We start from the raw sequence: 23,161 nt of genomic DNA, 5'->3' as shown, positions 1-23,161 counted from the left end.
CACACACATAAAACAGAAACCAAAGTTTAGTGTTTGCAGACTGAGGAAAGTCAGTGTTCATGAAAATGCACAGCGAGCAAACAGCAGTTTGTCGTTGACCGCTTCTTTTCCCTCTTTTCAACACTTTGAGTTCCCTTACACCCACTGTTCTTCTGCTTCAGTAGAGACTTGGAGAAAGTGTCAGGAAGGGACGACATGTCATCTGTGAGGTAAAGAGAAGGAGCTTCTAACATGACACTTGACATTTATACCATGTGAACACACACACACACACACACACACACACACACACACACACACACACACACACACAGAGAGAGAAGAACATACATGTTGCTATTCAACATCCCCACTGTCCTCTCTCCTCCTTTTTAGAATCTCATCGGTTGAGCAGATTTACGATATAAATATAATGATTAAGAATACAAAAAGACAACAAATGCTTTGCACATTACTAAACAACATATACAACCCTATATACACTAAGAAATATTTTTTATATATATATATATAAAATGTGTATGTTAATATATAACATGTGCTATCTTGAATTGGGAATAGTAAGAACCATAAAGATCTCTTTTTTTCCTTGAAGGAGCTCATGCTTTCTCTTCCCTCAAGCTCTGATATGATTTGTTACTTCTATGGCAACGTCAGTTTTTTGCGCAGTAAAATATGACATTGTAGTTTGTCGTTTTGGTGGGGAGTGAGTCAAATTCTAGCCTTTTGCGCAGGAAGTGGTGCTCTGTTTCTACGTCGTGTGGATGGCAGAACAGGCAGTCTGTCTTATCTCTGGGTTGCCAGGTTTGTTTGTGTCCACCAGTCTCAATGGCCAGATGGTTGTTTGTATTCCATTAATGTCCTTCTCAGTTACTGGTCACTCGCGAGGCTCAATCTGCCGCTTGGTAATTTCTGTTCAGTGCTAAACAGCACTAAAGTTAACTTTTTGTAGGAGATTACCAGTGGCTAATGTGGTTTTCGTTGGATGTAATTTGATTGTTCCAGATACTGTGAGGGTGGTGCTAACGCTGCGTTGCCAGCGTCCCCCTCCATCTCTTTTTCCACACCATTTTCCTTCTCTCTCTCAGACTGTTAGGCAGAGTGGGGGATTATTAATTAGGCATTATTAACACCCAGTAAACAAAACATTAGGCCCCGCTAGAAACACAATCTCAATTCACGGCAGGAGGTCCCTATACGCGCACACTCATACGCATGCATGTGCTTACACCATCACGCGACATGCCCCTCCCTCTCCCTCCCCTAGTCCAATCGCATCGTGCCCTTTGCCCTCTCTTGCGGTGCGGCAATGACAGCAGGCATAATCTGAAAAGAAAACAATCAAAGTAATGTAGCCTAATTATACCTTTACTTTTTCACTCCATTGTCCACTCATGTAAATATGCGCAGGAGGGAGAAACGAAGGGAGAGAGAGGACGAGGGAAGAGGTAGGGGAGCAAAACAGTCAGTCAATGATAAAATACCTTTTTTTGAGGCCGCAACAACAATTAGATACGTTTTAGCCCGTCCTTGAATATGAAGCGTGTGTGTGGGTGCAGGTAGTGGAAAGTCCTCTTAATGGTCTCTTGATCTCTATCAGAGGGAATCATTTTGCTCGGATGCACATATATGTACACGAACACACACACACACACACACACACACACACACACACACACACATACTCGCACACAGTCACATCCTACATGAAGAATGGATATTACAGGATAAGCTTGATCTTTTGTTGTTCAAAATTAAAGACAGAAAAATGAAAAAAAATATAAAAATTACAATCTTTTAAGATAATAATCTGATTTTATTGTTTTATAATTTAGTGATTTATAGAATTCATACAAGAGATTTGTTTAATACAATGGTTTAAGGTATAAAGATGTGTTGGTCCAAAACATATAGCAGCATATATGTGAAAATGTCAGCCACTAGTTAGGTCAAATACTGTAGCGGACATGACATGTTAGGTTGATGAATAGGTTAAGGTATCCAACATTGAAAACTAAAACATGTTAAGAAAGACAAAGAGCCAAGAAAATAGTCTCACCTGGCAGATACCTGTGTTGACCCAAACTTTCCAGCTTGCCTGTTTCTTTCGGCCAGCCCTCGAACATCTGACGCACCGCGGTCAAGGATTCATCAAAGACACACACATTACATCCTCAACTGTATCGTAGTGCATGAAGATCTTAAACTCTATGAAATAAAGGTTATCTCTATTTGCATACAGAACACATGGCCAAAGATGTTTACAGGAGAACAAAATCTTCGTTAGAATTTACTGAATCCTTGCAAATGGGCCTCAAGTGGACTTAATACAAAAATAAAACCATCTCTGAAACCACGCCCAATCGCGGCTGAGGGTTGAGAACATATGTAAAGTATAAACATGTTGTCCATCTCACTGTTGCGCACTACTTTTGCAGAATTTAAACATGATACTCAATGGGCAGAGCATGGAGACTCCCGCTGGCCGAGCGTGCTAACTTCCCGTTTAGCCCAATGCTAACTTGAATGAGGACAACATAATCATATCTTGCGGCTCTTCTAGGCTTTCCAAATGTTATCGGACCAAATCGATCAAATTCTGATAATGAAACAAGTCATTTCGGGGGGTAATTTGTCCACCTTTTTAACTGCCACAACAGCAGCGACAGAGTGCCTGCGACGCAGCCACAAGTTTAACTGGAACACGCATGCAGCATGCACTCATCCATCACCTCGAATGACAGACAAACAGAGAGGAGACAGACAGGGCCGGACAGCTGGTAAAAAAAAAAATGTATGGATTTGTTGACGGTCCACCTGCCATGATGTATCCAGGTTGCCAGATGGCCAGTACACCACTGCTAGCTGGCAAACTGTGTGGTAAGTAAGTGGCGTAACTCTCGATTGAGCAGAAGAACCACAGATGCTGTGTGCTCTAGTTTTCATATGGTGCAAAGGGAGGCGTTATGCTAAGGACCAGTGGCTCATCGAGCCATGATTTCAGGTCTGCCCAAAAAAAAATCCCAAACACAAAAGTTGAATGGTCTAACTCCACAATTCAATATGATATATTTCAGTCTTTTCCCATGTATTCAGCAATTCACTTTTAAAGGGTTTAGAAACAAATCTCAGACTTTGCCTTACCTGGACTTTAAGGTTTTTGGAGTGACGTGTGTCATGTTGCAGAAGAGATCCATCAAGACCCTTTTTTATTGAAAAACACATATGGTAGACACCCACATATAGACAGCATGAGTGAGCAGAGATGATCTTCTGGGATAGAGAGCCAGCCTGCAGAAGCAGATCACAGCAGCCTCTAGCTGGATCAATGGGAAAGCTTTTAACCACAGTCACACAAACTCACACTGTCCCTCTCGCGCACAAAGGCAGGGCGATTGATGTCAAGTTGTCTAGTAATACACTGGCTTGTGGAGTTGCAAAGCAATTCAATTAGGATTTCCTTGTCTTTAAAGCCTGCAAAGAGCTGAGACAAATCCAATCGACAAAGACGGAGAGTGAGAGAGCAGGAATGGGTGATAAGTTGATAGATGGATTGATAGCTGGAGAGCTGATCCAAAACCAAAGAGGCCTCCCAGACGCACTGTAATATGTAGGTTAGCACACATGTATATACAGGTGCACCTACACAAGCATAAGCACACAGCACACACACACACACACACACACACACACACACACACACACACACACACACACACCCACACACACACACCCATGCTGGACACCTGTGCATCAGTGTATTATGCATAGGGATGACAGGGCGAAGAGCAGGGCAGCTTACAGTAATCTCATCACCAGCACACCATTGGGGGAGAGGTCAGCGCATGCACCAACACACAAGAAGAAATAAAGAGGAAAAAGTGAAAGAAAGAGAGAGAGAGAGAGAGAGAGAGAGAGAGAGAGAGAGAGAGAGAGAGAGAGAGAGAGAGAGAGAGAGAGTGATTTGAGTACTATTGAACATTAAAGTGGAGGAATATTTGCTCCCATCACTTGAAGTAGACATGCATCAATCATTCTTAATGGAACATTTCAATTGATTTTCAACATAAGTATTGAAGGTCAGCAGAGTGTCTCCTCTGCATGGTGTGTGTGTGTGTGTGTGTGTGTGTGTGTGTGTGTGTGTGTGTGTGTGTGTGTGTGTGTGTGTGTGTGTGTGTGTGTTTCTGCAATAGAAATGAGGTCAACAAGTTCTAAGGAAGGGGGAAATCTATTCACTGCATATATCAAAATGTCGTCTATTCACAACTTCCCCTCCCGTTTATCTTCTCATCTATTTCACTGTGTAAAACTGAGCCATATCACAACCCACTATCTCTTTCTATTGTAACACTGGTAACACAATCAGGGCATGCGAGACAAACAGTGGCCATTAGCACAAGGCTAAGACCAACGGCTTCCTCAGCGGGAGGAAATGCCAAAGAGTGTCTGCAGTATGGGACAATTTGGCCGAGCCCAGAACAAATTATTGTTGTCTTTCTCAACCCTGCCTCTCTCTCTCTCTCTCTCTCTCTCTCTCTCTCTCTCTTTCTGTGTGTGTTCGATCCATACTCACTATGATTTCACTTACAATTCTCTCTATGTATTTGTTCTGTGAAACAAAGCAGTCGGTCAATGGTGTATTGTTTGTGTGGCCAAGTGTGTGTGTGTGTGTGTGTGTGTGTGTGTGTGTGTGTGTGTGTGTGTGTGTGTGTGTGTGTGTGTGTGTGTGTGTGTGTGTGTGTTGTACAGGCTCCATAATGTTATTGTTTGGGTCTTATTGTGATCAGTAAAGGAGCATTGTAGCCAGATGAGACAGAGATATTGTCAGCACAGCTAAATATGGAAGTGCCATGTCGGTCAATGGGGAAGAAATGTGTATTTATATTTCCTGCTTCTATGAAACCTCTGTAGCTAGTTTATTATTATTTGTTTTCTTCTCTTGTCCGTTAAGTTATCGAGTGAATAAAGCCAGATCTGGGCGGATGGGAGAAAAAGGACAAGAATGATGAAAGAAGATGGGACGAAAAAGAGAGGAAAAACAAGAGGCTAAAAAGGGATCAGACAGGGAGAGGTGTAAAATGGGTAGAGAAGAAGAGAAAGATGGTTTGCAAGCTGACAGAGTTGATCAATAACCCATTCAAAGAACAAATGTTGGCACACAAAAAAAAAAATCTCACCTAAAGATTTGTCCTAAAAACTTAATTATAGGCCTAAACCTTAACCACACAAAACATTTCAAACAAACCTTGATTGTTCCTGATTTTAAAACACTCATCAAGCCCTAACCCTAGCCTTAGCATTAGATGAAGTCTCAAACTAAATCTGACAGGATGGCAATTACTGTGCTCTTAAGATGGCATTGTGGGCAGCTAGGATTGGTAGATGCCATGTTGAGCGCTGGCGCTGGGTATTTGTCACTGTGGGTGCCCCATCTGCTGCTTCTGCCTGAAGATAAAAGAAGTGGACGGCTATTCTTCCTTCACTCCAAACCAATCTCTGATTCCAAGGCTGAAACACCAAGGTTACAGCACACTGTCGACTTTGTGTTTATGATACCGCCTACAACAGACACTATACAGCAGGGCAACTGAAAAAAAAAAACAGATCACCTAAGCAATTAATCTTGATCAAACATGGAAGAGATTAAAATACATGCAGAATTGATTAGCAATAATAATATATTACAAGATGTTCAATAGACGATAACAGCTGGCACAATGATTTATGACTGATTAAGCACTACTATTAAAACTTGTGATTCAAATGATTTCATTGGTGTATATATACATACAGTTGTCTGATCAGTAGCTACACCTAGCTTAAAACTAGTCTAATAGTGAGTCCTGCAATAAATCTTAACTTTATCGAGGTTAAAATATTTAGTTTATGTTGAAACTGGAGGATGTAGTTTGTGGCACACGTGGCAGTGTTTCCACATCTGTGATTTTTAAATTTCACATATTAAATGTAATAAACGTGCGTTTCAGTCAATGTATCACATGTTAAATCCTGTTTCACGTGTCATACTAGATGTGAGATTGTTGTCCTTCACTTTCGCACAAAATTGATGTTTTAACTTTTGTAATCTATATCGTGTAAATTGACCATGTTACATGTGTTCACATCGCATGCCTCTATGTGTACATTCACATGTGATTTTTACGCACGGGAATGCACAGAAAAAAACCCAACACATTTTCTAACTGAAACCCCAATAACACAAAAAAAAAAAAAGACAAAAGTTTCCACATAAATAAATCCACATGAATGCATATAAATAAGTGTGAGCTGGAGGAACGAGGCAGAGAAAGAGAGATGGACAAAAAGAGAAGGAGAGAAGACGATGAAAGGATACTCTGAATGGACTTCTCGTTCCCATCTGATAGCAGAACTTCCCTCACGTCAGCACAAATGGCAACCTGAGAGACAGAGAGACAGGAAAGAGAAATGACACAACACAGAACAAAAGAACAAAACCAAAAGCACCCTTAGATGAAGCAAACATCTGAACACACACACACACACACACACACACACACACGCACAATAATGACATAACCATATCTACAAAGCTTCACTCTTGGCAGCCCAGCCCGTCGCACTCTCTCTCTCTCTCTCTCTCTCTCTCTCTATTGCTCCCTCTCCTCCCTGCCATTTCCCTCTCTATCTTCACCCCATTTTTATGTCTGCATTATTTTAATCATTCAATCAAATCAGTCAATACTTTTATCATTGTGGCTAGCGGTGGGGGCTGCTATCTTGCTATCACTCTGTTCAGTAATTGCATTGTGACAGGGGATGATGGCAAGCGCAGAGCCTTTTCATTTGACGCTGGGTGTTTATCGGGCCGAGCCATCACTCCGTTCGCCGCTGTCACTCTGCACTCGGCTCGCCGGGCCTGCCTGATGCCCTTCATATAACTTTGCGGTGCAGACTGTGAGAGACGAAGAAAAAGAGAGGGAGAGGGAGCGAGACGGGGGAATGGATAGAAAGCTTTGTGCTCCGCTGTGTGAGGGAGATATAGATAGAGAGGTGTGTGCTTTAGTATAACCTCATCATTTCACATTCTCTTTTCTTTGCAGATGCCTTTTTTATATCAGAAAGTGTGTGTCAGGCTGTCAATTTCTGTTAAGGAGTGTGTGTGTGTGTGTGTGTGTGTGTGTGTGTGTGTGTGTGTGTGTGTGTGTGTGTGTGTATATGCCCATGGGTGAGTGTAAGTGCAAGTGGCTATTGTGTTGGTATGCACAAATCCTGTATGGCTGATTCAATGTAATCTTGACTCGTCTGGCGTATGGAAAATACATGATGTAGCATATCAAGTGTATGGAAATTTCCAAACAGAACACACACACACACATGCTTTGGCATACATGAACTCACACAGACACACACACACACACACACACATGTTAAGGCGCTGCAGGGTGTGTGAGGGGGTCACTGAATGCTGTGCGTCCCACCATCTGCTCAAATGGAGGAAGGGACCTCCAGGCTGAACCCGAGCATCCAGCTGAAAGATCAGGAGCCGAATGTTGCAACAACCCTCCACCCTGCAACACCACTACACATACATGCAGAGTCAGGCTCTGTCACATGCTCACAAACCTCTTAATCTAAACAGATGTTATCAAAAATGTCGAACTCTGTGTGTGCCGCTGTGAAGTACATAATGCGATATCAAGCTAAAAAGCATAACTCTTGAGTCAAGCGCGACCAGGATCGTTCCTTAACTTCAGCCAAATGTTCATTATTGTAACAATGACGACGAATCTCTCATAACCTGAGCGAAGCCGTGTTTTAAAATCCAAACCACGGTGTTTCCGAGTGATTATCACCTGACCGTGCCTTTAAGGAAGGGGGTGAATGAATGACAAAGAGCCGTGTGGAAGGGAGGGAGGATACTCAACAATTACAGGAATAATTAATGAACTGCTCACTCGCCCGTCAGAGAGGAACAGTTGAATGTGGTGTCAGTGACGGATGACGGAGGGATGAGGAGAAGGAGAGGTGTGAAGGAAGGATTCCATCTCAAGCCACCAATGTCAAAACATGGTGTATTGACTGCCAAGAGATAAAAAAACAGGCTTTCTCCCTCTCACACTCTCTCTCACACACACACACACACACACACACACACTCACACACACACGACACAGAATGGCATCCAACAGATCGATGGGACACTGACGCCTGCTATGTGGAGGGGCCCTTAAGACCCTGGCTAATAAACCCTATGGCTCACCGACTGAGGTATATTGGAGTGTGTCAGTGTGCGTGTGTGTGTGTGTGTGTGTGTGTTGTGTCAATACAGCTTTCAAGACCCAAGCTAGGAGAAACTACTCAGGTGGTCTGATGATTGTGTTCTCGTAAAAATAACGAGAGAGCATATTATAGTCATTATATCGGATAGAAAAATTCTGTTAATCAAAAAAAAACTGCCTTCACATCTGAACTTGGTACTGTTTTATCTAAAATATCTAAAATATAAAATGACAGTGTTGCAGTATTTACAGTGTGTTACGTTCAAAATTACAATTTTCCATTAATCCAACCAAACAAGTTGTGTGATTCTCTCGTCATACAGTCATATGTGGGAGATTCATTATGCAAATCCCGTCTATAGCCTGACACTGAAAGAAAATTGGAGCATATTGACAAAGTATTTTATCGTACCATCGAGTCTACATTAATGACATCTGAAGTTGCTAGCTGAAGGTTTCTCTTAAGAGAAGTAACAATGCTGCTCAGAGCCGTTGTTAGAAAAGGCGTGGCTCACCTTATATGGTTAATGTGTCATGAATGAGCTTAGTTGAGTCTGTGTTGCTCAATTCAACATGAAACACAATAGCAAAAGGTACAAATACTGTTGCCATATTAAACAATTAAGGAATGAGTTTGACCAATATAATTCAAAAGGGAAAGCTAATTAAACCTAATTGACAAAACAAAACAAAACAAAAACTATAAGCTTACACGCTGTAATAAATGAAATGTGTGAATGTGACATGAAGAGTCACAGTCTGCAGGGACAGAAACTTAGCTTTGTGTTGATTGGCATGGATATGTGTCCCAGTTCATAATCATTTAATCATCTTTCAATGGTGCAATTCATCTGAAATTCCAACTCCAGAGTAATCAAGTAATGGACATTATGCAGTTTCTGTTATTTCTTATGTAACAAACTCGTCCGTCACCAGAACACCATTGCATATGAAACAAGGCACCATTAACTTACTTTCACTTTAAATAATGCGTTTAAAGGCTCACGGTTGTTAGAATCTCAAGGCAGAATATTGTTCATAGATTTAAGAGATGTTTGAAGCACTAATAGAAGTTGTAAAATAACTCTTAGACCACAAACTTGGGAGGCTTACTATGGATACACTCTGGAGTTATTGAACAAGTAGGGGGCTGAAGATGTTCTGTGAATTTGGTGGTAAAAACTGAAGAGATGACATGTGACCTACTGTTCATTTAATGAGGGTAAAGAATGTGCATGCACACATTTGTGAAGGTACAAAAACACACAAGAAGTGCATGATAAATGAATAGGTATGGATACTGTTTGCCCATGCTGTTTGTGTATTGATTGGTGGGGGTCAATTTCATTATGGAAGCCAAGCCACCTCTCCCGCAGATATCTGTGTATCTGTGTGTGTGTGTGTGTGTGTGTGTGTGTGTGTGTGTGTGTGTGTGTGTGTGTGTGTGAGACTTACCATGAGCCCAGCAAGACAAGTCATACCTCCTCCTAACTCACACACTGCACCCCTGAGAGACAGAGAGGGAGAGAGTGAAGAGTGGGAGTGAGATTCACCTTGCTGAGCCAAACCTAGCAGTTTAGCACTAACACTCACACACACACACACACACACACACACACACACACACACACACACACACACACACACACACACGCATGCTATCATACAAACACAGGCACTTACACACACAGTAAACACAGCGGGGCAAGAAATATCAATTCAACCATCAACCTGAAAGCTGAATACTGAACATTGAGAAGTGCAAGCTCAATCAGCGGGAATCTGAGAAAACACACACACACACACACACACACAGTCCTGTAGCTTGCATGCTCAATCAACCCCTCTCTCCATCCTCTTCCTCCTTTCATCTCCCCTTCCCCTCCATCTCTGCCCCTGTCCTCTTTCATCCCTCTCTGCCTCTCTCCCTCTCTTGCTGACCTTCACTACGCTGCTCTGATCAATACCCCTCTCTTCCTCGCCTCCCGCCTCTTGAATGTTAAAGCAGGAAATCAAAGGGCGACGTTCCACCTTGAGTGGAAATCAAAGGTGCCTGGGTGCTTTTCAGCCCCGTGCCGCAGGGCAGGCCAGTGCTCAGCAGAGGAGAGCAGGCGAAAGAGCAACACAGGACAACACAGCGTGGCAGGAAAAGGTACAGAATGACACAAGTACCCGGCGTTTACAACGGGTCCCAGTCAGATCTGCAATAAATCAGAGGGATCCAACACTGCTCCACCATCTGTTCTTACTACAAATGCAATACTTTCAATAAGTTTGTGCAGGAAGACTAGCGGCCCTGTTATTGAATTGTATCATGAAGCGATTTCCTGTCATGCAGCAGTTTCTTTTTGTGAAATCAAACTGGGTAGAAAGCCTTCTATTACATGCTGCCAAACATCTTTTTGATTGTCTCATTTGTTTACAATCCCAATATGTTTCAATATTCAAGCAGGTAAATATCTGATTGAATTCTGATGGTGAAACTGTCAAAGAAAAATTCCAAACTCCCAACAGTCAGAATTAGAATAGCAATGCTAAAAGGCTTGCTTAACATAAACACAACTTCAAAAAAACCAATGCAGATTGTGATCTGTGTCCTCGCTTCTTGGAGCGAGTGGATGTAAGGGGAGGAATCACTCACTTGAACATGTGACGTTTCTGCAGACAGTAATGAGCCATCACCTCTTCAGACGGCCACACACCTAAATCAGAGAGAGACCAAGGGAGAGTTAGAGACTCACTTACCAACTGATGGTTATCCATTTCGGCGACAGATCTTTATTTGCAGGCATTTATAGCATCACTGATGTGACAAAGTGCTTTGATTCCAGTGTCTCAACATCAAAACACCTTAATATTGATATAAAAACAATGAGTGTTCACTGAAACGTAATTGGATGTATTGTTTTTTTTCCAGTCTGTGTTCATTTGCTTCTCTTGTGGTTTCCACCTTGCCTGTGATCCAAGGCTTCTCTGTCTGTTTGTCTGTCGGTCCGTCTGTCTATCCTAAATCCTTGCAACACACTCTCTCATTGGGCACAGTGTATGCAAGTGTGTGTGTGTGTGTGTGTGTGTGTGTGTGTGTGTGTGACAGGGGGTCCGGTGGGTGATAATCACAGCGAGCAGGCCTGTCTGGCTTATCACCTACTGTCAGCCCTTCTCCTTCTACCGTGCATGTAACACACACTAACGCACACACACTTGCATACTTGGTGCTATTTTCCCTTTCTCTCTCGACACACACACACACACACACACACACACACAGACACACACACACACACACACACACACACACACAGACAAACACACACATGTTGGCAGTAGAAGAAGTAAACATTCATTTGAATAAAACTTCAGCTTTTCGCTTCTGGCTTTGAACAAGAAGGTTCAGCTTGGCGCCGTCCGTGTGCGTTTGTGTGCACACGTGCATCTGTGTGTGTGTGTGTGTGTGTGTGTGTGTGTGTGCGTTTATATGAAGGAGTTGTTGAGAAAAGAGAATGAGGGGATATAGAATGAGTTAGAGAAAGCGAGCGAAGGAGGGAGACAGAGATAGAAAATGAGCGAGGTAACGAGAGAAAACGGGGGAGGGCGGTAGGGTTAGAGGAGGAGGAGAGAAAAGGTGGTAGTCGATATAATAAGCGGCTTACAGGCGGTCTCTCTTCACCTCATGGGGCAGACATCACTGCTCCCTCACTCTCCCTCTCTGTGTCTATCTCTCTCACCCTCCTTCTCTCTCGCTCGCTCTCTTTCCCCTCGCTCCGGTCCGCCAAGATTAGCTCAAGCAAGCAGGATTTAATAATGCCTATTGATAAAATGTCCAAATATTCCTTTTCCCCATTAGAAAAAAAAAAAAAAAAACACGCTTTCTATGTCTTGGCCTGACAGCGCACACACACACACACACACACACACACACACACACACACACACACACACACACAAACAGAAATACAATGACAGCCAGAATAGCTATACTGTGTGTCTAGAGAGTGTCAAGACATGTAAGGATTAAATAAGGTGACATTTTAAATTTCATCGGTTATTCCCCTTCAGCCAGGCGCTGGTGACAGAACGCAAAACTTTACGCTCTCAACCGGCACAACGTTCAGCACTGCAATGGTTTACTGTCTGCAGTGTAATGCTGGAAACTATCTCAAGATGTGTTGTTTGTTGTTGTTCATCTACATGTTTTCTTGTTTCTGATATTTCTGGATTTGTATTCTTTGTAATTATAGATATTGTATTCTCCATTGGTTTGCGTTTAATGGATACAGCTGGCGTTATTTTATTTTCCAAACCCGACAAAGCATTAGTTTGTCTCTCGACCTTTTCTGTGGCTCTCACCCCACAGCTCGCAAACCCCATACCTCGCAAATTGAAGGTGGATTTGTTGTGCATTGTAGTTTTTGGAAAACATTACTTAAATAGGAGTAAATAGCGTATTGATTTGGAACTATTTTCAGCGGTAGATTAATAAACATTTGGTGAAAAAAGTGAATATTTACAGCAGCAGAAGGGTGTAATTGTTATTGATAAAAAAAAATAACGAGTGCAGTGCTGCAGTAATAAAGACAAATGTCACCAAGTGCAACGGTGTGGCCTATTGGTTTTGGTCTTGGTCAAGGGATTTGGTGACAACAGGAAGCCTTAAATAGCCATTGCATTGTAAATATACAGCATATACACTCTCGTCAAGTCCAATGGTTAAGTCACAGGGGCCACAGCAGGTACACAACAAAGCCTGATGTGCAACTTTTGTTACCCCGATAAATATGTATTCACCAATCAGGACTGAGCATCGACACCGGAGCGTTTTCATTCGCTGCTAATCCTCTAGAATAAGTGCATGTGTGGCGTGCTGTGTGTCTTTAGCTGCATCCTAATTCTCCCCCTTCCTCCTTAACTCTGACCCCTCCCCCTTGTGATTGCATGTTCACATGAAATGTAATGAAATGTAATGGTGTCCCGCGACACACCTTTGCCCTGTAAAATGACAGTTCAGCCCCTCCCCTCCACGTCCACAGATGTGTGTCGCCGTGACACTTGACATCAAGGGCCACCCAAAACATCTTGGGCAGATGAACAGTAGAGGGTGGTAATGCAACATTGAACTGGTGGTGATCTGAGCTCAACAACGCAGGCAGAAGAATGAAAAATAGATGGGCCCCCCGCGCTCTCATCTGCAGCTTCATTTGGTTTTCTTTCTGCATTTCATTTGGTTGTGGAGTTGAAGAGGAAGGTTTCAGTGAGAGATTTTGGACAAAGCCGCACTCTACCATTCTTAGAGATCGTTTCCTTTCAGGGTGTCTACGCAAGCCTAAAGGATTCAACATCTGTTAAACCAAGAAGCCTCAAGGCGGGCATCTGTGATTATGATATCAGGAGACATAACACAAGACAACTCTGTGCCAACAGATCAGTCCAGTACCAATTGAGTAAAGTCCTGAAGTGGAGATTTCTCGCCATGTTTTCATACCTGCTGAGGGCGTGTTTCAGATTAACTTTCTTCAAGACAAAGTTATGTGCCCGTGTGTGTGCATGTGCATGTGCGTGAGTGTGTGTGTGAGTGTGAACACATGCAAGTGTGTGAGACAGAGCAAGACAGACAGCTCTAAGTAATAAAGCTTTGTAAAGCATATGTGAATCTGATTGTTAATCCCCAACTCCAATAGCATTAATAGCCCAGGGTGATAGCAACTATGTGTGTGTGTGTGTGTGTGTGTGTGTGTGTGTGTGCCTCCCAGGTCGAGGTGCACTGTAGGAAATGAAGGGATCAGGAGTAGAGAGCAGATTACTCTTCCTGAGGATAATGAAATTATTTCTCACCTTCAATTACTAGATGAGGAAAGGAAGCAGTGTAGGTGTGTGTGTGTGTGTGTGTGTGTTTGTGTGTATCAGCTTAATATAGTTATCTGTTCCAGGCACTAAACCTTGTCAATGGTGTTACCCCGAAAACCATATGTGAAGCTTATTGGTGCTTTGTGCTGGAAGCATTGCTGCTGGGTTGCTCCTGTTCCTTTTAGGAATAACTTAAAACGAGTGTTTTAAAAAGTACCCGTACACCATGTATGGTGGATTTGCACGTTTGTTGCACGTGTGTTCATTTTAATACGTGAGGAGATTTGCCAATTATTCGTTTGCAAACCTTTTTTCTTTTTTTTTTTAATGGCTTATTTATGCTGCTGTGCCATACGGCTGCACACTACTCAAAAACATATATAACTGCATTCAGGACTTTATATTCAACCGCAACCTAACCAATAACTCGTGCTAACTTCAAGCCCACTTTAGTGTCTGCACAGCCAACCTGCAAATACAGACTAACTGAAATTGGAGGGATAAGTCATTTTATGTGGTTGCCCGCTGTGGTAGCATAATTATTATTATTAAGAATATTATTACTGTTATTGAGTCCAATTTGATCCATTTATAACTTTAATAAGACACACCAATTACATGTTAAAGACATATTACTTGAAAAGTATTGTCCATTGAAGGTTTTACTACTTAAAAGTGTAAGTGAAAGCAGTTTTCTGCCCATGTGGAATATTCAAAGGTAGTAAGGCCTTCTGTGCAGTTTCTGCTTTATTGACTGATATTTTTCAATACTCATAGATTTCATTTTAAATCTTTATTTTTGTTTATTGTATCTGCCGAACTTGCTAAGGATGTCACTGTTTTCGCTATAAACATGCATCTTTCTTCCTGTGGTTTGGTATAATATGCGATGCAGGGTTGAAAACAGACGGCTGAACACAGGGGGAGAGTATTTCATGTAGTCGCATGCTGTCCATGTTTTCATTGATCAAGACCCGCCTCATTCCTGGCGTGTTTATCAACTCAAACAATGTAAACAGTACCGGGGGTGGGAGGCCAGCCGAACCAATCAGATTCCTTGGTTGCAGCCACCCCTTGAATCTATGGTCCTAAACCCTCCGCATCCTCGTAACCCGGGGATGACCCTTCGAACTCCGCGATTTATGGCAGCGCTAATCTGGTCTCAGTAGCTCTCGGTAATCTCATGCACAGGGATGGAATTATCCATCTACCCCTCCGCTTTCTGCTGCTTATCCAGGTTTGGGCCGCCGTGGCTGCAGGCTACGAAAAAGGTAACCCGGTCTTCAAGGTGCTCCTGCTCTTGCTGAAGGTTCCACAGGATTTGAATGACCCGGGATCAGACAGCGAGGATGGAATTAGCTAAAGGGTCATTTCTTATATCTGTAGGGGGATCCCGGTAATACTTAGGAAGCCTAAAATAACCCAGCTAATAGTACTTGAGTCAAGGCTGCTACTCAGTCTTTGGTGGCAAGAATGAATTATACGCAGCCGGAACACTTTCATTTAAAAGGATCTGCTTATGCGAGTTTGAGCTGAAATCAACACTGATTAAATGTCTACAACTTTAAAACACTTTTGATTTTAGTGCAAATGTTAAAAGGCAGATGAAGGGATCAAGGGATGAAGATGCAGCGGAGGAAGAGTGGCAATGAGGCAGGGGGAGGAGTGACAAGGAGGAAGAGGAGGAATGGGGAAGAGAGGAGTGTAGGAGGGAAGGAGGGGAGGACGGCAAAAAAATAGACTATGGAAGAGGAGAGAGAGACGTGTCAAGATGGGGTTAAGTGGGCCATGATGTTGCTTTGGGCACGCACACACACACACACACACACACACACACGTCTCTATCACTATTACATACTGATACACACACTTGTCTGTTGGTTTCGTTCTCTCACACACACACACACACACACACACACACACACACACACACACACACACACACACACACACACACACACACACAGCGTCTTTCTCTCCCCTCCGGCCCAGCGTGTCTTCCTTGGCTCTCTGGCGGTGATCCGTCTCCACATTAAGCGAGGCCTCAGATAATTCCTAAGCCTCCTCCATGGCCGATCCAATAAGGGATAAGGCTCTCGGCTGGCCATGATCAACTGACAATCTGTCCTCTCACACGGCTACTTTAGTGGAGGCCCGGGATTACCCCGGCCAGCCTAGACAGGGTGCACACAGTTCACCACGGAGCTGAGGTGTGCATGTGATTGAGAGTCAAAGAGAAAGACCGGGATTGAAGAAGATTGTGTTCAGCGGTACAAGAGTGTGTGCATTTGGGAGCATACGTGTTCGCGTACGCGGCACCACAGAGAGAGCTGGTTGCTGCATGTCGTTTGTGTCACCACTAGTAGTTGAGGGGTTTTAAACTGACAATAAACAGTGAGATCTCTGTGACAAAATACTATGATATGGTACTTTGTAAAAGGTAACACTTTCACCGATTAGACTGTATTTTGAAGTCTGTTTTTCAAACTGCTGTGCATTTTGGAGCAAACATTTTGAAATACGTTATCATGCAAAACAACGTGAATCTACGAGAAAAAATGTTTCGGGAAGAAGATGGGCACAGTAAAACTAGCAACTGCGTTATGCTCTTTAGAAGTACTTTTGAACAGTACCTCATACATTATTGTTCTTGTAAATACGACATACTTCAAACATGTTCTATTTCTTGTAATTGAGGAGTTGTATCCGACAATCTGAATGCCACTGAGATTAAACAGCATGTTTTACAGAGGTACTTCAGTGCAGTATATTAAGTAGTCGCCGACTGCAGTCAGGTGATCAAACACAAGTCAAAAGGGATAAAGAACAAATGTCACTGATTTCATTTCCAAGCATTTCAAAAATCTAAAAAGTGAAATGCTTTGTGGCCTTTGAGGATTGCCATCCCCCGATGAATCCGATCAGGTCAGCTTTTATAAAAGCTTGAACTATTAATAGCGGTGCGTTACTAACAACAGCAATTATGAAATGATCATTCTGCCTCGCTGGTATGGTGAACGCGCGTGCTGTGAATAGGCCGTTTAGATAGCCTATTCGCCTTTCACCAGAAGAGCCAGGCGATGTGTGATAAGCATCGACATTCTAGCCAACAGAGTCTGCCTTGGAGACACTCCTGATCCCCTTTTTCCATTGGAATAGGCTCATTTTAACACATACTCACACAAACATGCACTCACACACACACACACACACACACACACGCTTGGAGGACTGTGCATGGCTTCGATAAGCGTGGCCCTTCTCTCTCTCTCTCTCTCTCTCTCTCTCTCTCTCTCTCTCTCTCTCTCTCTCTCTCTCTCTCTCTCTCTCTCTCTCTGAGTAAACATCGTTTTGGATTAGGCAGAGTATAATGAGAGCAGGGGGCTATCTGCCCACCACGCTTGCATTGTGGCCCCCCGCTCCTCTCTGAGGGGGCCGGGACCAATCTTTACTCTGCTATTTATCCCCCTCCTCTGATAGCTTACTTATCTGCTGCAAAATGCCAGGGCTGACTGCCTGTCTAACTGCCCCTATAACTGTCTGCTTGCCTCCTTGTCTGCCTGGTTCCACGCCCTTCTGTCTGTCTCTCTGTCATCCTGTCTTAAAGCTTGCAAAAGCATTAAGACACACGCAAGGCTACGTCTCATTTTATCTCCCCTCCACCCGTCTGTCAGCGTGTCTGTCTTACATGACGGACTCCGTCCCTGGATCTTGCAGACGGACAGTTCTGCGGTAGGAGTAATATTATAAAAGCAGAGCGATGATATATGCAGAGCAAGCAGGACCAAGCAGTATTCATTTTATTATATATAAATAGAATCACATATGGACAGCCAATGCTTTGTGTTTTTTTCTTGTAATCTAGGTGTATATATTCATTTGATGGTATATTAAAAGCTACCAAGAATGCATTACCTATTGAGTGTGCCAGCATCAAACCTGACATAACAGGTTCCTTTATATAATGTCACATATTAATTAGACCAAGAACTCCCCTCAAGTCTTATTTTATACCAATCGTTACAAACCACAACAATGGGTGACGTACTCTATTGACGTATTTGATTGTATTTGTAAAGCCTAATATCACGAACCTCATAGAGCTTGACAATCAGTCCAACATACAACATCCTCTGTCCTTGGACCCACGCACCGGAGACGGAAAAACTCTCCACAAAAAAAAAGGAAGAAAGCTCAGGGAGAGCAGCAGAGGAGGGCCTCCTCTCCCCGGACGGACAATAGCTGTCATGTGAACAGAACACAATAACCATAGTAGCACTAATAATAACAGAAATAACAAAAGTTAAACACAAATGTACACATATTTTTATGTTTGTTATCCACTTTTTTTTCCCAGAGTGGAGATACAAATGGGTTCTCAAGCTGTGACTGGCCTCGTTGTTTCCATAATATCAATGTTTCTCCATGAACCGGGTTTCTATCGCCATCATGCCCTGCACTTTCTCATTGACAAAGAACAGAATTAGAGTGAACACTTGATGAAATTACATCTGGAACGCAACCATTGTCAGTACAGAGTGAGCAAAGGAACAACGGTAGAGAAGTGAGGGTTACGGGAGGAGAGTCAAACAAAGTATGGAGGAAAGAAAACGGAAGAAGGGAGCGAGAGAGACGCGACGGCGCAGAATTACAGAGAGAAGGAACGATCGAATGAGAGGGGAGGGAATGAGATGTGGGGAGAGACAGGAGGAGGCAGAAACAACAAAGAGGGAGTTTGACATGTGGCTAATAGACATATCAGCACTGAGGTGTGGGGTTTTAGCTGGCAGACGAGAGCTTTGCAGAGCTTCATTCATTGATTAGCATACGGAGAGTGGCATGGGGCCGTGTGACAACCCCAGATTACGCCACACACACACACACACACACACACACACACACACACACACACACACACAATGTAGATTGCCACAGATTGCATCTCTCTCCTTCCTTGGAGAAAGGCAAGGATGTCAAATTACAGGGGTGTCACCTGCTCCAAGCTACTACTTTCTTGAAATGTTAATGTATAAAAACAATTAGGACAGGGGAAAGAGAAAGAGAGGGAGGAAATGGGGGTGATTGAAGGAGAGAAGGATGGAGAGGAGAGATTGAAGGAGAGAGAGAGAAAAGAGTTGGAGAAATAAAGGAGGGCGGTGAAAGTGGCAGGAGTCAGTGGGGAGAGTGGGGAAGGCAGAAAATGAGAAAAAGGGGGCAGGGAGGACAGGAAGAGGACAGTTGACATTAAAACGACTGATGAGAGGTTTTTGTTTCTTGGCTCATGGAAAAAGAAAAAAACAATATGAGAAAGCATGACGGCTGCCACTGAGCCCCTCCCTGCCTTCAACCTGTGGTATTCCTTTTCAACCAACAGCATCATCCAGGAGCAATATGCAGTGATATAACCAGCTGATCATTTGATTGATTTCAATTTAACTTCCTTATTTTTTCATACTATCCACATCTGTGTTAGCTTTAATTTAAACTTTAATACTTTTGTTTTTACTGTCAGTATCCTGCGAGTGTGAGATTTGATGATACTTAAGATGGAAATTTAAACCGACTCGCCATTTAAATACAAGTGTCACCCTATTTGACATCAAAAACACCAGTTGGTTGAACAAAAATTGGTACCTTTGGTAGGCTTCGCTTTAAAAAAAAGCACTTCTCAAACAAGACCCATCTCCAAATAAATGAGATTGTGGAAGGCAGGAACAGCGTACCTGCTGTGTCAGTTGGTCTGCTGTTCTCTAAGTAAGCTCTGACTTTCCTGCTGCAGGTCGAACGCGTACCAAACTATGTTGAGTTTGTAGTTCTTTATCCCTCATTTGCTCACCCACATTATTGTCTTCTTTTTTTTTTTTAACTTGTCTGGTAGCCTGTTATGTAAATGTCATATTAAATGTCAGTTACATTGAATTTAATTCCCATCTGCAAATGAAACAAGAACAATGAGAGTGTGTTATGATACACACATTGCACTTACATATACTAACAAAAACACTCACCGTCTGCATTCAGATTATAACTTGCCGACCCCTTGCCATTGCTTTTTAACCATGAGGATCAGATAAATGCTTATTTAAAAAACGTCTACAACTGAGGATCAGATCAGAGGGAAAGGGAAATGATTCCAATGATGTGGTTTGGGATGCAAAAGTAGCACCTTATTAGTAAAAAAAATCCACTTTTAAGCCAACCAGGGCTGTAACTGTTTACTCGATTTCTCTTTTGTCAATAAAATGTGAGAAAATAGTTTGAGCAGTTAGTTTATCTGTACTTTATTTAAATCAGTCAGTCACACAAAACGGTCACACACATTTAGAAAAACAAAGTGTGGTCTGTGACCCTCTGGCGCTGTCATCCAGTTATACAGAATGTTTGGGTGTGTGTGTGTGTGTGTGTGTGTGTGTGTGTGTGTTGTTTTGGGTGGAAAACATGTCTGCCCCTGTGTGTGTTTGTACTTCTGTGGGCACATCGGTGTAGCCAGTGAGCAGGGAGTTATCAAAATTCAAAGAGGAAGGGAACTGACGGGGGGGGGGGGGGAGGGATATATTCAGGGAGAGTGACAGAGAGGGGGAGTGGGGTGACAAAGGAGGGAGACAGAAATCACATCCACTACGAGAGGCTCCCAGGAGTCTGCCCAACGACCTGCCCTGATGCCTTAAACATTAGACCCAGATTCCCTATCTCGGTGAAGAGGGGCTGAGGGGAGACGAGAGGAGAGGGAGATGGGGGAAGACATAATATAGAGGGGAGGTTATAGGGAGCACAGGGAATGGGGCGGGGGTGCATCAGTTTTTGGATACAAAGACAGTGCTGCTGAGGGACACACATTGTCGAACTGTGGAATGTGTCTTAACTGTGTAAATTCATTGTTAATGTTCCAACCTAGAGCGACACGTCACACATCCAGGAACTGACGTGTTGTCCAGCAGCTGCTAAGCAATGCCTGGGTTTCTGTGCCTTGCTCAGGGGCGCGTTAACCTGACCTTTTTAGGGGGAGGGGGGAAGTGTGTCTTAACTAAGGATGCAACTTATTATTGTTAGTCAATTAAATCTGGAAATTGATTCTTTGATAAAGCCACTAAATGTCCGGAAAAATAGCAAAAAATGTCCCAAACTATTGTGTCTTGAAATTGCTCGTTATGTCTGATCAACCGCCCAAAAACTCAAAAATATTCAGTTTACTAAAACACAACACGAGAAAGAGCAGCGAATGCTCTCGACTGAGGAGCTAGAAATAGAGAAATGTTGGCATATGGCTGGATTAATCTATACTCTTCTTCACTTCACCGCCACCCTCACCACAACCCCTTTGAAACAATCATGGATGTGGTATTGATGACGGATTGGTGGATGCTTGTTGCATGTTACATTAGAACTCAATAAGAGATGAGGTTTGTGTTGTCTATACGGTGCTGCAGTGGCCTTTACAGAAAGTTCTATGCCTCTTGTGGAACACAGTCATATACTGTGTGCGCTGTGCTGATCCCCTTGAATGATTGGCTGCCTGCAGGGTCACTCCAGCCCCTGATTGGCCACTTAGCTTCACGCTCCAACCAACATCAAGCTGGCTGATTAAATTTCCTAGGGGCATATTTAGTGGCTTGACTGTTCAGTTGAGCAGCTGCTTTGCTTGTTTTCTGTAACCTTCATGACGTTTTGTTACGTTCAGTGAAGTTGTACTGTGAAAGCAATCATACGGCTTATATTGTGTACATATTCTGTTATATTGAGTGAACTGAAATGCTTTCAGACTCAAAAACGACGATGCTGGACTTGTGAGCAAAGATCTGTGTTGAGATCAGGGTGACAGCAGTTTATGAGAAGGTGAGAGCCGGATAGAAAGAAGGTTAATGCGGAGGACGGGGGGCGAGTTTTGTGGGCTCAAGTATAGGTGATTCTAACGGGTGTAGGGAGCGGTGATTGGGCGAGTGGTGGTGGTGGTGGTGGCGGTGGCAGGGTGTTAAATTAGGGAGGTTCAGAAGAGGAAGGAGACCCCCGGGGGCTCTCTGTCGCTCTGTCTCTCTCTCTCAACCGAAATAAACTGCAGTGCGACAAACCTCGTCAAGAGAGGCCAGCGAGTGCGTGCACATGTGATACAGAAGCGCCCGTGTGTGCTTCTGACTGCGAGTGTGTTTTCGCTGCTGTGTGTGTGGTGTGCGCGCGCGCGTGCGTGCGTGCGTGCGTGTGTGTGTGTGTGTATGCGGGCGAGTTCACATGCGTGTGGGCGGGCTGCCTGGAGGCTCCCTGTGTGCAGGCGTTTCATTGGAGAGGCAGATGAGCGGGGCAGATATCCCGGGGCGGCCTAGCAGTGGCCAGAGCTTTATCTGAGCTGAAATGATTTTAGCACTCCGTTTTGGAGCACTAACCCATGAGCAATGTCACCTCCTCCTCCTCCTCCTCGCCCTCCTTCTCCTCCTTCTTCTTCTTCTCCCTATCCTTCCTTCCTTCTTTCTCTGTCACTTTGTCTTTTTCCCCTCTATACTGCTACTTATTCTCTCCTCTCCTCTCTTCTGTCTCTTTCTATCTCTGGCTGGCTACTGGCTACTAGATTAGGGTGAAAGAGTGGACGGGAAAAAGAGAGAGAATGACTACAAAAAATACTTTATTTGCAAAATCAGTTCTCTATTATTATTATTTTTTTTTATGTTTATGTTCGTTTATTCTGCCTTTACAGTTTGGGATTTTTAAATAGCAATCATTACTATTTTAAATACTCTGATATCATTTATCGGGTAGATACCAACTCAAATAGCTGGATCGGGTACCATTGACAATGGGGCCCAATCTATTCAATTGCTATGTTTTTATACTATATTCATTATATGCTGCGATTCTAGTTCCTGTTTACATTTTGACCAATGAGATACGGTCACATCACTGCCTGTCAGTACAGTCAGGTGGGTTCCTGAAGCCCCCCCCACCCCCCCCAATCCTGCTTGGTCGCAAACACTGACATTAAGTAGCGTTCCACTGCATTATCCCAGTCGGAGGTTGGACATTCAGCGTTGTTCAGGAGAAGTGATCCAGGTGGGAGCCTCCCTCATCGCCCA

The 23,161-nt window shown here is 43.3% G+C and overlaps 1 protein-coding gene across 2 annotated transcripts in view; it reads right to left on the bottom strand.

Moving 5' to 3' along the window:
- camkmt (calmodulin-lysine N-methyltransferase) overlaps nucleotides 1-23,161 on the bottom strand; it is a 94,017-nt gene that overhangs the window by 23,114 nt on the left and 47,742 nt on the right. For both annotated transcript variants that reach the window (XM_068709418.1, XM_068709417.1), the window contains 4 exons: nucleotides 10,903-10,963; nucleotides 9,717-9,768; nucleotides 6,356-6,419; nucleotides 2,060-2,126 (listed from right to left, as the gene is read on the bottom strand). In XM_068709418.1, the coding sequence (XP_068565519.1) occupies nucleotides 2,060-2,126; nucleotides 6,356-6,419; nucleotides 9,717-9,768; nucleotides 10,903-10,963 (244 nt within the window). The remainder of the gene's footprint in view (nucleotides 1-2,059; nucleotides 2,127-6,355; nucleotides 6,420-9,716; nucleotides 9,769-10,902; nucleotides 10,964-23,161) is intronic.

Source organism: Cebidichthys violaceus, unplaced genomic scaffold (assembly GCF_023349555.1).
Source record: "Cebidichthys violaceus isolate CVI_PGR_0920_01 unplaced genomic scaffold, fCebVio1.0.p SCAF_147, whole genome shotgun sequence".
NCBI lineage: Eukaryota > Metazoa > Chordata > Actinopteri > Perciformes > Stichaeidae > Cebidichthys > Cebidichthys violaceus.
The sequence above is the reverse complement of the archived record's forward strand: the minus strand, read 5'-3'. Positions and strand labels throughout refer to the sequence as shown.